General features: G+C 43.4%; 1 protein-coding gene across 1 annotated transcript in view; it reads right to left on the reverse strand.

Annotated features, from left to right (window-relative positions):
• Positions 1-393: 393 nt before the first annotated feature.
• The window catches only part of erfl3 (Ets2 repressor factor like 3), a 42,891-nt gene continuing 26,940 nt past the window's right edge, over positions 394-16,344 (reverse strand). The window contains exons 2-5 of the mRNA XM_024267781.2: positions 13,440-13,674; positions 3,445-3,560; positions 2,132-3,276; positions 394-1,657 (exon numbers count right to left, since the gene is read on the reverse strand). Of these exons, the coding sequence (XP_024123549.1) occupies positions 986-1,657; positions 2,132-3,276; positions 3,445-3,560; positions 13,440-13,674 (2,168 nt within the window). The 3' untranslated portion in view covers positions 394-985. The remainder of the gene's footprint in view (positions 1,658-2,131; positions 3,277-3,444; positions 3,561-13,439; positions 13,675-16,344) is intronic.

The raw sequence follows: 16,344 nt of genomic DNA on the forward strand, positions 1-16,344 counted from the left end.
ACTAACCGATTCATTTTTCTATGGACCTACAACCAATGAGAGGCCCAATGGGAACACTTAAAACACCGTACCGTACCGCTCAGTGGAAACGAGGCGTAAGGTTCTGTGCTGCTGGGATCGAGCGTTTTCAGTATACAAGCCATGTTAGGTTGAGGTAAGAAGGCCAGTAAACAGCTGCTGGAAATCCACGAACTCTTTGGGGGTAGCTAACAGCAACATCATCCCTCTTTTCAGACCCCCCCAGGATTAAAAAGGTTTTCTGAAAGTAGAGGGGCTGCATTTCCACAGGTGACCTGTGAGAGAGAGAGAGAGGCGGGGCGGCAGTGGGAAGGTCAAAGGTTATGAAGAAGTTCTGAGAGGACAGTTTTGTGGGCGTTTACAGGCTTGTTGTGTAGCGGTGGACGCCCCCCCCCCAGTCCCTGTTACTATTATTTTCATGTGTGCACATGGATCCAATAAACATACAGCGATTGGCTTCCCTGAGTGGAGTGGGCTGGATTTAGACCACACCCCGCAGCCCCCCCATCAGACCGCACAACTCCATCACATGCGTCATACGTTAATGTGCGCTCCAGGGCTCTCGAGGGGAGGGGGGTTTGGGCACAGGCACTTAAGGTCCCGTCGTCCCGTTGGAAAGAGGGTGGGGGGGTCTGCATGTGATCCTTGCAGATGTGTTGCTGGACTGACAGAGAACGTGTCCCCTGAGGAAAGTGTTCGTCCTGGTGATGCTACCGGGGCAGAGCATCAGTGGTTTGACCGGCTGGGTTGGGAGGTGGATTTTACAATCATTGACCCCCCTCAACGGACTGAAGGTGTGTCTGACCAGAGCAGAGTGGGCTGGTTTTTGAGGTGTTAGTTTTACTCACTGCGGCTTTCAGGAATCTGGTTCGTCAGTGTGGGAGGGGGGGTTACAGAGGAACCATTTACATACTCCCTGACCACCTCCTCTACTGCCAGAGCAGCGGAGTTCGGCGCCGAGCTCTCATCAGCAGTCTTTATTCTCTAGAGACAGCTGCGCCGTGGCACGGTGCAGCTCGGCGCTCACCCTCTGGTGTGACGCCAGCGGCGTTCCTAGAGACCCCTCGTAGGCTAACGGTGGAGGACTGTCCCCCTCCCCGCTGCCCGTCCCATCCTCCTCCATCTCCATGCAGCCGTTGCTCTGCTTCCCTCTTTCCCTCTCCTCTTCTGGTCGGACTTTTTTGTCGTCCGACTCCTCCTGAGAAGTCTCCATGCGCTGGTCTTCACTCCAGCGCCTCTTGAAGCGCAGCTTGAGGGGGATGCACTTAGTCTGTGCAGCTCCGGTCGCAGCCGTCTGAGACGGGGAGGTGTTGCTCTCCCCCGGCTCGGCGGGTTCGCTCTTGACGGCGGGCAGTCCTCGCTGAGCGCTGGAGTGAGGGTGCTGCGAGCTGAAGAAGGGCATCAGGCCCGGGGGCGGGGGAGCAGGGGCTTTGAAGACGTCCTCGTCCAGGTCCTCCTCGTGATGCTGGGAGGCTGAGGTGCCGTTAGCAAGGCGGTGGTTGGGCTGCTGATGGTCAGAAGCTCTGGAATGGCGAAGGGAGAAGTGCTCATACTCTTCATCTCTTTCATCGGGGTCTTCGTCGCTGATGTCGGTGACTTCCACCTCTTCCTCCGACTCTATATCGGAGATGGGCTCCACCTAAACAGAGAGACGCAGTTTACTCACAAGTTCTCGGTATAAATTTGAAGGTTGATGACTTATGATACGTTCACACCGGGCTTGGAAACGCATGTTTACGTGACCTATGACAGGAAGGTAAATGCAGGTTTTAGGCTCAAACTTTTAAGTCTGTTTTTGGGCTTTATGTTCAAAACGTACACTGAAAGTTAAACTAGATGAACTATGATCAATCAGGGACAGGGAAGTCCAAACCATTTGAAAATTGATCATGAATGAATGAGAAATTAATAAATGCAGTTTGTAACCAAGTGTTTTAGAGCCGTGAAGGAGAAAGCCTTTTCCCCCAAGCTTCTTCCAACTGTGAGTACATGCGCTAGTATCAAGTAGCGACAGACCTGTGTGAACACCATATGCAAAAAGCATTCTTGAACGCACCACACAAGCCCGGTGTGATACGTATCATCATCATAAAGGGACGTTTGGTCTCTGTACCTTTATCTTGGGGAGTCCTGCACTACTTAGCGATTGCGTTGAGGAGGAGGCAGAGATGACGCCGGAGCCGCTGGCAGAGCTCAGGTCACTGCCGAAGGACAGCGAGGAGCCCAGGCCGGAGGTAGAGGACATGGATCCGGATCCTGAGGACAGCGAGCTCTGCCGGGGTTTGCTCTGGCTCTGCCCTTCTCTCTGCTTCCTGCCTAGAGGCGGGGGCTGCAGCTTGAACTTGAAGGGGGACATGTGTGGCGGCTCCTCACCCAGGTGGAGTGGGTAATGCATTGGATGGGAATGGGGGTGAGGGTGGGCAGAGTGAGGGTGATGTGGGAGGTGGTGGGCGGAGTGAGCCAGGGATGGATGGTGGTGCCTCTCCCCTCCCCTCTCTCCTCCGGCCGTGGCGGCTCTCTCGGCTCTCTCCGCCGTTCCCCGCTCTGCGTTCAGGGCGGCCTTGTCTGCGGCGGGCCGGTGGGGCTGCGGGATGACGATGTTGGGGTACTGCAGGAACGCTCTGGGGCTGAGGCCGTAGTTGTACACGGACTGGGTGTGAGCTTGCAGGTAGCGCTTCATGTCCTCTGGGTTAAAGGAGAAGTGGGAGCCCAGCATGGGGGACAGGGTCGGTGAGGGGGTGTAAGGGAGGTGGGACGTTGGGGTCATCGAGAGTGCTGGGGACAGAGGAGGGGCTAGAAGGCTGGCTCCCCCAGGCCCTGGAAGGGGAGACACAGGGAACGGGGACAGAGGCTCCTGATGAATACGGTGACCCGTTGGGCCGCGAGATCCCGGGTGGCCCGCAGGGTTACCTGGCCCTCCGTACATGCGGAATAAAGTCTCGTGAGACAGACGGGGATGGATGATGCTCCGATAACCTCCTCCACCCCCGGGCCCTCCTCCTCCGCTCACACCCCTCTCCCCCCTCTCGTCCGGCGCCCCCGAGTTCCCCTCCTCGATCTCTGAATTGACGGAGGTGCCATCGCTGCAGTCACTAACAGAGCCGCGCGCCATTCGTCGCGTCACAGAGCTGAACATGCCCCCCGGGCTGCGGAGGTCCTCATTGGGCGAGAGGACCTCCGAGGGAGTGGAGGGAGGAAATCGGAAGTGGGTTCCTGCACCGGTTGGGACGGGAGGGGCGCTCTGAGGAACACTGCTTCCTGGAGGCATTAAGTGAGGAAAAGAGGGGAAAAAAAGGGGGAAATTCTGAGAAACCACATACAATGTTCCCTACTGTAATCCCGTGTAATCTTGCTATTGTTTAGTGGGATTATGAGACATTTAAGTATGCTGAGAAAAGTACACTGAGTGCTAGTGTCCAGGCTTACCAGTGGAGCCCATGTCGATGAAGGGGTAGTTGACCAAAACCAGTTTGTTGAAGTTGAACTTATAGGTGAACCTTTTTCCTTTGGTTTTATGCAGGATCCTCTTGTTATAATAGTATCTGGAAAACATTGAGACACAAAATGACTGATTGGATAATTTCCAAATATATACACACAAGCAAAATATCCAGCACATCACATCCTCTCCAGCAGCAGACGTGAAGACCACGTCCTGCGCATCAAGGGAGAAAGGGGGCTTCATGATAAATGAGGATATTTTAGAAAGTGCCGAGACTGTGACAGATGTGCACACAAACACACACACTTTAATAATCACAAGTCTTTCATGTGCCCCCCCACCACCACCACCACGACCTCGACAGATATTACAGAGTGTTGTATGACATTTGCACAAAGCAGACCCAGAAATGAGAGCGGCGGAGGGGAGAGCGGGGGAGAAAAAAAAACCCACACACAGGGAGATGAAAACGGCGGCTGGACTGAGCTGTGGAGCTGCACAGGGACGCTGAGTCAGGGTAAGCAAATAATTAAAGAGATCAGAGGCTAGTGTGTGCAGTATTACCACAGCGGCCAAAGGTTTGAGGGCTATTTTGGGCCGGTTTGGACTGTCGGGACAGCAGGGTGTGTGAGCAGCTCTGCCCGTGTGAAGCAGGTGTGTGTGGATGACGTCTGCGAGACATCTGTGTGACAGGGATTTCACACAAACACTCAAGTCCGGTTGCCATCATTTCGTCTTTCATTCTGCTAGATGGACCTCTCTCTTATGTAACCGCAAAGTAAAGCCACCAATAATTCAGCACATCTTTATCTGTTTATGTAATGGCCATTCTCACTTTTTTTCTCTGGCTTTCGCCCTCCTGTGGTTCCTGCCGACAATAAAAGGTTCCATTTTTATTAACCTTTGTCCAGCTTACAGCTCTTTATATAACATCTTTTTGCTTTCTTACCCAGATCCACATCCACTTTATGTAACCTCTGGATCCCTGACTGCCAACCATCACAAGCTGAGAGAGCGCCACAGACCAAATGAAGGAAGGAGAAGCTCCAGTGTAAGAAATAGTGTTAAAAAGCAAGTTAATGAAAAAGTGTTGTCTACACTTTTGAAATGTTCCCTCTAGGAAAATGTTATACCACTTTGTATACATTACATTTTTTAATAATAAATATGAATTATGTTTCTTTTTGGGATGAATAAAACAACGGAAATATATAAGATAAACTAGTATTTTCTCAAAATCTAACATTGTTTTTTTACTTTTGACAGAAGCTCATATGGCTTTCTTTCAAAATAAAAGACTTCCTGTACCTCCTAACAAAACAGGACAAAAGTGACATTTTCTCTCGTATCAGGTGTATTCTGGTGAGGCTTCATCCTTTCTCTTACTTACTACTGTGTTAACCTGAACATAAAAATGGCTTAATTGTTTTATGATCCAGAAGATAAAGTATGTAAAGAATAAGGCTGCTACAATTAGTCGACTAATCAACAACTAATCGACTATTAAAATAGTCGACGACTAATTTAATGGTCGATTAGTTATTAATTTATAATATATGAGTCGGAGTGTAGTAAAATTGAAAGTTATAATGGCATTATGTACGATTTTTGGACTATTTTGGCATTTACTATGGTTTTTAAGGCTATTTTGGAGTTTAGCTAATATTTCAGCTGCATGCTAGCTGTTTTGGTTAACGTAGGGTTTTTTTAAAGCGTGATATTGCATTTAACTAATATTTTAGCTGGCTATCAGCTTCAGCGTTTTTATCAATCAATTTCCGCGTTTTTAGCTATCAGCTTCAGCGGCCAAATTCCGCTTACAGCATTCACACTAGTATTATTGCAGGAAACCCTATATTTCTAGTTTTTAGTTAGTTTAAAGCTAATGATGGTTAAGATGTGTGCTTTACATCCATTTTGCACATGACCCGATTAGTCGACTAATCGAAGAAAATAATTGCTGATTAGTCGACTATTAAAATAATCGTTTGTGGCACAACTAATAAAGAATACACAACTCCCCTCTGATCAGCTACTAACCATTGTTTGCATTTAACTCATAAGATAAACTGAACAATCATAAAATATCAAACTTTATTTTAAAGTTTTGTTAATATTTTAAATCCCTGCAAACATAGCTTCTGGACGTAAGCAGGGATGTACATAGTTTATCTTACTTAGATGCATCTCAGCCATAAATGTATAAACTTAAATAACCTAAATAAATAAAAGCTAATTTTTTAACCTTTAGTATTAAAAATGTACAATATTTAAAGCAAGAGAGCCACTATGGTGGGCTAAAAGAGCCACATGTGGTCTCTGAGCCTCAGGTTGCAGAGCCCTGCTCTAGACTTTGCTTTCTCTTCCTTCAGCTGGGACGACTTAAGTAATGACTCCTGGCTGATAAGAGCTTCAAGGTATGCAGGTATTGTTTAGCTAATCAAAGCCCATTGACTATCATTACACAGAATGGTAGTTATCTAGACGGCGGCGTGCGTGCGCGACTCCCTGTTTGTCGGTGGGGAGGTGTCGGCCCTTTTACCCCCTCTTATTATGCTTATTACGCCGACTTGTTGAAGCGTTTTTACTCTGGGAACAGACTGTTGCTCTTTTTCACTTGTCCTCGTCCTCCTCCCACTTTTTCTGTTTATCCCCCACTGATCCCCCCCGTCTCACACTTTCTCATTAACCAACCTCCCCCCTTTTCATCCCCAACTCTCCCCCCTGTGCTCTTGACTTGTCCCCTGAGGCAATGGGTGAGGGAAGGAGAGACAGCGAGAGACAGGACAGGCCTGCACTGTTGAAAACATTGTTTACGCCAGGCACAAAGCAGCATGTAATTTCTGCTCTGGGGGAGACGCTCACGAGGGCCGGGAAGGAGGCGGCGCAGGCAGTTGGGAGAGCAGGCAGGGGAAGAGGCAGGCAGGAAGTCAAGCAGAATTAAAACCACAACATGAGTGTAATCGAATTAGCCGATGAGGGAAAAGTCAACATGATGTGCTACAGCCCGCATGAGGGTTCGATACCGGGACAGATTACAGGGGAAGTAAACAATGATACTAAACTAACTAACTTGTTACCTTTTTATTTGGCACAACACTTGAACAGAAAATTAAACTACTGGAATTTTCAGACATGATACGTACATTGAAAAAAAACTTTTATTTGGTCAAATCGTTGTGAATCGCAGCAGATGAAAAAAAAATTATTTCAAAAGGAACTTATTTGTTGCGTAGACAATACACTAGGCGGGCCACAAGCTCCCTCTCCATTCTGATCCACCCACTTATAGATGAATAAATCCATGTACAACTGGTTTCCTCGTCTGAGCTGGCATCTGGCTCAAAACTGTATGGCTAGATGGCTCAAATATTGCTCTGCATTTGTTATTTTTTGTCACAGGTAATGTTAGGTAGGGTCGTGAGGGGTTGTAAGCTGGCGGGTGTAAACAGATGGATGACGGGAAGAGGGGGTGGGCTTGCGCCATGCCAACTTTCCCACCCACAATTCAGAGGGGAATTTCTAATGAACTACTGTTGCTCCGCAGAAACTATGTTCTACAAAACAAAGAGTGCTTACAATAACACTTTCAAAAGATGATCGGTGTGGGACTTTAAGGAACGGAGGTGGTCAAAATGAGGTTATACATTTAAATCAGCGTTCGCCTGAAGAAAAACTAAATTAAACATAAAACAAAAAGGTAGCACAGATATCAGTTTTGCCTTCTATTTTGGGTATAACTCTTAACTCTTTAACACTTGACACTAGCTCAAGTGTTTACATTCTTAATATCTTTGGTCCACATTTTTTCAGACTTATTCTGCTGGAAGTGTCTGCTGCAGTTCCTCAAATGACCACTGGGGCCTAGATTCAGAAAAGGGCCATATCCTATTGACTCCACATTGAAAAGTCAAATTTTACACCTCAAATGAATACATGTGCAGCCTCAGATGATGAAAAAGAAATTGTATAGGTGGACACAGAACCCTTTAGACACGCCCCTGCAATTGACTTTTAATTTTTCCTGCTGGTTGCCAATAGTTTAAAACAGGGGTCTCAAACTGGGAGGTCATTTGCGACCCCCAAAGTTAATATGAAAGTTCAACATCTACTAAGCAATATCTTCTGTATGTCCATGCTTCTTTGATGATAGCTTTGTGTTTTCTTTGTGATGTTTCAGCTTGTTTTATGCTTAAAACTTTGCATTTGCTATTGTAGCTGGATCTGGTCGTCAGAAAATTCCTTAGCAACAGTTGCTAGCGTCGATAGCTCCTGTCGTTTCACAGGATATACAGAAGATATTGCTTAGTAATACATAGTGATGAACAAATGTTCATTAAAATTGTTCAGTAGACATAGACAATGCACGCAAAAACATAGTTTTGGCACAAATGGAACTCCATACACCAAGCCTCAGCCATCAGTGCCTTCAGTGGCCCCAAGGTAAAATGAGTTTGAGAACCCTGCTTTACAACATTTCCTATTCACCGTAAAAAAGAAAAAATGATTTCGCCATAATTTAATTATATATTTTCCAACATCTAAAAGAGCAAAACTTTTCCAAAAAAGTGTGAAATCTAGGTGGTATTTAACTACTTAAGAAAACTGAATTAAACACCAGAATTTTGAACTTGTACACCAGTTGATCTGTTCCCGATATAAGTGACCTTATTATCAACCTTAATGAATCCGAGAACAAATTGCAGCAAGCAAAGTTGTGTTTACAGCCCCCCCACCCCCACTGTCATATGGGCAGACAGTCTTTGAAGAGCATTTGAACTCACTTCAAAAGAGAAGAAAGAGATTCTTTGAGTGCCTGTGTTTAGCTGCCCAACACGCTCGCCTCCCTCGCATATGCGCACACTCCCTGTGCATTCTGCGACACCTCGTTTCAGATGCATGCACACGCACGGCTGCATATGCTAGGCAGAACAATTAGTGCAAGTATGGATTGAAACAAAAAAACTTCAGAGACAAAAAGGGAGGTTTTTGTCAATTCCGTTGTTCCTGTGAGTGATTCCAGGTCAGGGCTTAAGCCTGCAATTACACAGCCGTACTGTGGCTCTGAACGTTATGATCAAAGCACAGAGATGCACATCAGAGCCCAGCAGGCCAACTGAGATCAATAAACACATGTTTCAAACTTCTTGACTTTTATGGCCAAAACATTTATAAAATAGTCATGATTCTTTCTTTTTTATCTACATGTTTTTAATCTTCTTTTATTATTTATTCAGAAAAATAGCACGTATGAGGCATTTGCACGACAACAAAATGATTGTTTTTCTTATTTAAGCAAACTAAGTCAACTGTAATGAAAAAAAACTATAGATAAAAGCTATAATAGATTGATCTATTAAGGAAAATCAGAATTGATCTGAGAAACGGTGAACAACAACTTCTCAAAGAAATGGCTTTAAAAGTGTAAAAAGATTTATAGACTGTGGCAAACTTTTTGCATTAACCTTTAATGTGATATCCCTATAAGCACACTAATCTTTTTTAATATCACTCCACACCCACAAACACTCAAATGTCAGCACTAAAAATGAATTGTGCCAGCCTGCTTGCGTGCACCGGCTGCGCCTTGCCCATTGTTGAGCTGTAAATAGGGGCTGACTGTGACAGGAAGTTGGGATTACAATACTCCCCATGCGTCCCGTGTTTATTTTCTGCCTCTTTCGTCAGCATTGGCTGTTAGACACACATGAACCAGTCTCCTCTGCCACTGCACAAATGCGCACACACACACACACACCAGCTGCTCACACTCAGGTGTGTGTGCAAGTTGATCACGTAAAAGCTCTTTGTATAAAAAAAAGAAAGAAAGGAGGGCTTTAGTGAGTGTTTACCGAGTCAGAACGGAAATTAGATGTGTTTGTGTGGGCATGTGTGCTTGGGTACAGGGTGATTTAGTTCTACGCATGTTCTTTATATGAGTGCATGATGGGGGGGTGCATAAATAACAGGGTATATTTCTGTGTGACGGGTAAGTCACATGCTCTGTGGGTGCAAATACATAGTGGAACTCAGTGTGGGTGTCCAACTCGTGTCTCTTCCACTCCTATTGAAAATAAAGGCCTCATTCAGTCTGGAACAAAGACCCACACACAGCTCCATGTAAAGTTAAGCACATCCATACTGCCGTTAGTGACAATAGAAGTACAATCCTTTCTGTTTTGGAGTGACTGTCTCTGGGCGCTCTCTTTGGTCTCCGGAGTTTTTTTCTCTAGACAAACCTTTGACCCACAAACAGGCCCAGCCAGCTAGGTAACTAACGGTGAGCATATGTGGCGGTATGCTCTGCAGCGTTTGATGGATGTTTGGGTTGACTCAGTCTGCCGTGGCATCTTAAATGATAACAGGGCAGAAAATGGTGGCGTCAAACGGTGTGTTTGGCTCCCAGAAGTCAGACAGCAGAACATACCTTTTGTAGCGGTTGAGAGGCAATAAAATGATTGCTCGATTAAAGTGTTTATCTGTGGTGGCATTTCTCCAGCCACGGTGGCCTTTTACAATTACCTTAATGTTGAAAATGTCACAAACGCAAACACGTGTGTAGGAAACCCAGCTTGGGCAAAGAGTCAGCACAATGATGCTTTTGTGTGTGCGGATAAGTGCATGTGGTGTGTTGTTAATCTCTGCCAGCTGTGCATGGCAGTCACCCTGACCTCTGACCACCGTGTTGGATGGAGCCAGCGCTGGCTGATGACTGGCGGAGGCCTGGAGGCCCAGAGGTCTACAGGAGCTGGGACCTCTTAGCATGATTGCACTCATTAGGGCAGCACTTGTGAATGCATGATTGGCAACAGGCTCCATTTGCCCTAACCTCTTTTCCTCATCAGAGAACGTCTATTTTTTTAAAGCAAAGAAGGGGCGAAAAGAACCAGGACTGGGTTTAGGGACTTTGTCTTTGTGCTCCATTTCCTCTTTGACCAAATGAATTAGTAAAAGACTGAGTCACTCTTTCATGAGCCGTCATCAAATCATTATGAACATAAGTAGAGACGGGATAGATATGAGAATTTCCGTGATCGCATTTGAATGAAGCCGCATTGATGTGACGGACTGTAAAGTAAACAAATTCAACAAAAAAAAAAACTTAAATTTCAGCCTGGAGCTGTAACGAACACACACCCGTATGCATCAACACACACTCTCACAGTGTGAATGTAATCCTCTCAACAGGAGTGGGAATTTCACAGCAGACGTGGGAACGGAGGACCGGGATGACGCATGGGCCGAGGCTGTGTCCCCTCGACGGAAAGCCGGCGCGTATGCACGTGTCTGCACACAATGCAGCGGGCCTGATTGAGGGAATTTCCACCATGTGCACGGCAGACAGGACAGAATAAGAACAGTGCAGTAAAAATAATAATTACAAAGACTAGGGGGATAAAAAGAACACTTCAAAACATTCAAACTTTACGCTGAACTGCCACATGCTGACTGTGGCCTCCATGTGAGAGGCATAAGGTGGCGTCGGTCCAGCAGTTTACTACATATGGGGGCCATGCACATGTGCGCTTTAGTGCTTCCAGAACTTGTTGCAGCCTGTGGTGTCAGTATCCCTCCAGCCGCCTGACGTGTAACTCGAGGATTCGTGTCCAGTGTCTTTCGCAGTGATAACAGCTTTTGGTGTCAATTCAGGTGACAAAGTGGATGTGTGTGTGTGGCTTATCCTAAAGGTGACTCTTCTTGATTTATAGACACACAAAGAGACGACACGGCCGTGAAGAGGGACGATGAGGACACGAGTGGAGAGGAGGTGAAAGTCCTCGTCAGAAAACTCGCTGATAATCAGCCTCTAATGCCAGTCCATCAGAGCGCACTAAGACCTTCTATATATAAGCACTTCCTGCAGCCTAAGCTCCAGACTTGTCACAGCTCCAGAGGATGGACTTTCTACAAACACAAACATAACCTGACCATAAGTACTTCCACCTGTTTCCTTTTTCTTCACATTCAGGAATTCCAAATCCAAGTGACATGTCTGAATGATCGCATCACTACATGACATGATCTGCCACTCCCATGTGATCTGTAAGAGAAGCTCTCGTAGGTATGTTACGGCTCATAAACTCTGCAAGTCCAGACTTAAGCAATCTAGTGTGGTTCCCTTTACTGGGCTGTGCGGCTTTCTGTAAAGTGCTTAGCCTCTTTGTCAGTACACAACAACCCAGAAACAAAGGGAACACTAAATGAGATGTGGTGGTTACAAAACGCTCTGAGTAATGTTCAACCAGGATCAAGTGGGAGCTGTAAAAGTTTCCTCTAAAAGTTCCTAAGATATATCAATTCAAACAAAAAGGGGCAAAGATGGAATTTGTATTCTCTGTACAATCTTACGTTTAAGTTTGAGATTAAGGAAGCTAAGATATACTAAAGCAAATTCTAAGGTCAGTGGCACAGGATCATCTGCCTTCTTTTGGCATTGGCAATCAAGATCTCAGACACCTAATCCTGTTACCTGAAACATTCAATTAGTGACTTTTATAACTTTTAATTAAGCAATGCTCACTTTTAGTATAAGTTTTATAACCACTACTGATGCCTGAGTCGGAACAGTCACTTTGCAGCTGTTTCTATTTACCAAAATGCTATTTTGGAAACATATAATTTTTGAAAAAAGAAAAACAATACTTCAATCCAGGAACTTAAAGCCAGTGAAGGAAAACTAAAGATGGTTAAGAAACACAAATTATCAACAATTGGTCACTAATGATAGTACATCTGGGGGGTGGTCAAAATTATATATGACTTTTACATCAGAAAACTGCTTTTCACATGTATTTAGTATAAAATTGTAGCAGAAAATGGCAAGCTGAGGTTTACAGTGGCCGTAACTAAGGAACAAGCAGGAATAAATCATCTTTAAAGAGGATGCAGGTGTATGTTTTTCCCTTAAGATGGAGGGAAATGCTGACAATTCAAAACTAACAAGAATGGAATAAAGTACTTGCATATTTTGGTAGCAATTAACTGAACCTTAAACAATATCATAAAGAAAACCTCAGGTTTATCTTGAGATCTTAACTGTGGTTTCCAGTGGTAGAAAAAAATCATTTTAGTGTAGAGTTCAAGCACAGATGTGAAAAAGAAGATGACTGTATGTTTTAAGTTTCATTTTTGGAGAAAAAAAAAATCTGAAATTATTGGTCAAACTCAAAACGTTATCATTTTTATCAAATTGTGAGACAGTTAACAGCCATAGGAGGACTACTATTTCTAAAGATGGCTTTCAAAAACTACCAGAATGGGTACCATACACCATAATCAATGAACTCAATGTGTTACCCTGACAATGTTATGTGGGGACCTGAGGTAATCCTTAAACCGTGCTAGTAATACTTTAATTGGCTTGGCAGAAAAGGCGTCTAAGGATAAAACTTGAGCCAAAAGGTGTAAAGGTTTGACTGGTGTTGTAAGTCTACTTGGAGGGTTGCTTAACTTGTGCAGCTCATCGATGAGGCTACTTTGTGTCCACGCAATCCTTTCAACAGGATGAAGGACATTTAGTTTTTTGTCTAGGTTTGAAGGTATTTTAAGGTTTGGTGAGCCAAGTAGAACTTTTTTACTCTGTCGTAAAGAGAGCATCTTTAGGTTAACTTCTTTAAGACGCCCTGTTAAAAATCATTCCTGAATTCAAGCAGCCTATGGACATGACTTTCTTCTCTAGGATGGGGTTTAAGCAATCGAGTAATCAAATGAAGTCAAGCTTCTCACAGAAGAAGCAATATTGATCCCAAACCAGTTTTCTTAAAGACAGCCTTTTTTTGGTCAAATTTAAATATAAACTTTATTTTCTTGTGAAGAAACTCCAACTCCAACAGCATAAGCCACATGAGCAGTTTGGCTGCACACCACTGGTTAGTATCACTTTATAACAGTTCCTGAGTGAACAACACATAAGAAGAAGATACCCGTCTATTGGAGTTCTGAAAAAAGCATTTTGCTTCTAAATGCTCTGTTGTCTTACCTCAATGCCCTGCTGAGTTTATCGTAATTCATCTGTGGTTTACACTTCCTGGCTCCCCAGAGTCGGGCCACTTCATCCGGGTCCTTGATGACAAACTCGCCATAGTCCCCCTGCCATGCGATGACATCATGATATTCCTCCTTCCTGAGCAGCTCCAAGATGAAGTGCCACAGCTGGATCTGCCTGGATCCAGGACTAGACTCAGGCTTGTAGGCCCATTCTGGAAAAGCAAACCCTGCAACAGATAAATGTAGACACGGGAAAGTTAGTAGAGGTCATGTGGGTCTTGCTTGGAAATTGAGTAAAAACAAATGAAGAAATAAATAATGTGAGCTTGAAGTAGCATCTTCTTGAAGGACATGCTACTTCGTTAGCTTTAGAAAAACTTAGTTTAATAAGAGAAGAAAAACATTCATCTGTGTGAGGAGCTGTCACCATTTCTGCTAACTTTGGGTGAGAAAACATCATATATTCCAAACTAAAAATTGTCCTTAATCAAACTTTGATGTACATATACTCCATTCTTTAAGCAAAACAGGTCATCTTAAGTTAGCAGGACAGAGCTCAATGAAAGGGATTAAATAAGCCGATCAAGACTGAAAACCTTTAACCTTTTTACACTCTTCTGTGGTGACAGTAGGTCATCACATCACCACAGTAGCTCTTCACAGGAAACAGACACACACTCACTGAAACTACAACTGAAAGCTGCAGCATAGTGGGCTTTGTGGAACAATTAGATGCACCAAAAAAAAAAAAAAAAACCTTTCCACCTCTCCTCCACGTCTTTCCTCTCTCATAAAGTCACTCTTTCCCTTGACCAGGGGAAAACATCATCTCTTTCTGTGCCTCCATGCTCTGCTCAAAGGCAATGGCTGTGGGCATAAGCAGACAACTCTTTTCCTCAGTAACTGCGCATTAATAAAAGCCTATGAGGCGGTGCGTGCTTTCAAAGGTCTGTCAGTCTCCCACTAACAGTCTGTCACCTAGGTGCTTGATAAAACACAAAATGCATCCCACCTTATTCAATTTGCAGAATATATATATATATATATATTTTATATTTTCAAAATAATGATGGAAGTTTTCTGTTTTTGGAAAAAAAATAAAATGTAATTCCTGTTCAAACCTTCTAATAGTTCATCAAAAATTGTGTCCTTAACACACAAGAGAATTTTTGTTTAATATTTTTAAAACACGTTTTTGCAATCGCTAATTGCAAAACTGCAGAAAGTTACATTCCAAAAATTGGAGAAATGGCCATGAGTGCAAAAGCTGCAGAAAATGTCTAAATGTGTCATCTGTGTTTGCAGTTCCTCAGACTTTCCAGGCCTGCTCATGTAGGAGGCAGTTGCCATGCTATTGAAAATGTCACTTTGTTTCCATGTTCTCGGCCTCCTCCTCGTTCTCCTTCAAATATTCAGAAAATATTTTGCAGCCTGGTAGAATATTGTGCTGGATTGTTGTAACAGGACAGGTTGACAAGTTTGAGGTCCTGCTCAGCGTTTGGCTATAAAGACTCAGAAACGAAGAAAAAAAACAAATAGATAAATTAAAAAAAATGGTTTAAGTGACTCATCAAATCTCCATCTGGCCAAAATAAAACTTTAAAGCTACAACTTGTGAAAAAAAAGTTACAGAAGAAAAACAAAATTCATTTCTTGGATTTTTTTTTTTTAAATCAGTGTTAAAAAAAGAATAATAAATTCTAGTATCTGCTATCTTGCCTCAATGCAATATAAAGTGATGCATAAAAAAGTTGGTCAGTCACTAGTTTTATAAGTTTTCCCTCTTTAAAAAATGAGAAAAGGTCTGTAATATTCATAATTGATGCTCTTCAACTGTGAGAGGCAGAATGTAAACATGAATCCAGGAAATCACATTTTTAATTTAAAAAATATATTCATATACTGGTGCAGAAAATAAGTATTTGTTCAAAAACAAAAGTTAGCCTTATTAGATGGTGGACATGTTGCAGTTTGACTGTTTAAAGGTGTGAACAGATGGGTTTGATGATGAAAAATAGGTGACATTAATACAGGTAGCGAGTGGAGGATAAAAATCGCTTTTCAAAGAAGCAACAGGTCTGTGAGGGATTTGTTTGTTAGGTTAAATACTTATTTTCTGCAACATTATACAAATAAATTAGTAAAAAATTAGACAATAGGATTTCCTGGTTTCTTTTTTGTACACTGTCACAAACAGTTCAAGTTTATCTATGATAAACACTACAGACTTCTCATCTTTTTAAGTGGAACGTCTTGCAGAATCTGCAACTGTAAATATTTTTTTATGTCTGGCTGTAAATGGGTCTTACCTAAAGTAAACCAATTAACTTGATTCAACTTTGTAAATCCATCTTTGAAGCCAGAAATCTGATTTATTGAATTTTGGGATGTTTTCACACAGGAAAAGTCTGCTGGTCCGGACCGAGTTCACTTAATTTGGTCCTGAGCCTTGTGTTTGGTCTGTATTCAGACTGCCATCAAACGGACCTTTTCGCTTTGCAATCCTCGTTAGAATGATTCCCTTATTCAAACTTTACATTTTGGTGACTGTAAACATCACATGAAGCCTGGCTTTGGTTCAGTTGTTCTGCTCCGAGCACAGAGCCTATTCAGACTGAGGAATCTCAGAAAGAACCAGAGCTCAGTTCAACTGGAAACAAACCGAGACCACCTCAAAAGATGGGCCCAAGAGGGGTTCCTGGTGGTGCGCTTTGATGTATTTAGACTCAAAAGTTGTTCTGGTTCACTTTGAGCAAACCATATGTGTCCATTATGAATTCATCCTTAAAAGAGCTGAAATTTTTCAGTTAAAAGAAAAAAACAAGTTTCAAATTAAAGACCTCAACTTCAGAAATTTTTATTTTTGAACAGTATGCTTTTTAAAAGCTTCCCGCTTC

This window comes from Oryzias melastigma, linkage group LG16, assembly GCF_002922805.2.
Source record: "Oryzias melastigma strain HK-1 linkage group LG16, ASM292280v2, whole genome shotgun sequence".
NCBI lineage: Eukaryota > Metazoa > Chordata > Actinopteri > Beloniformes > Adrianichthyidae > Oryzias > Oryzias melastigma.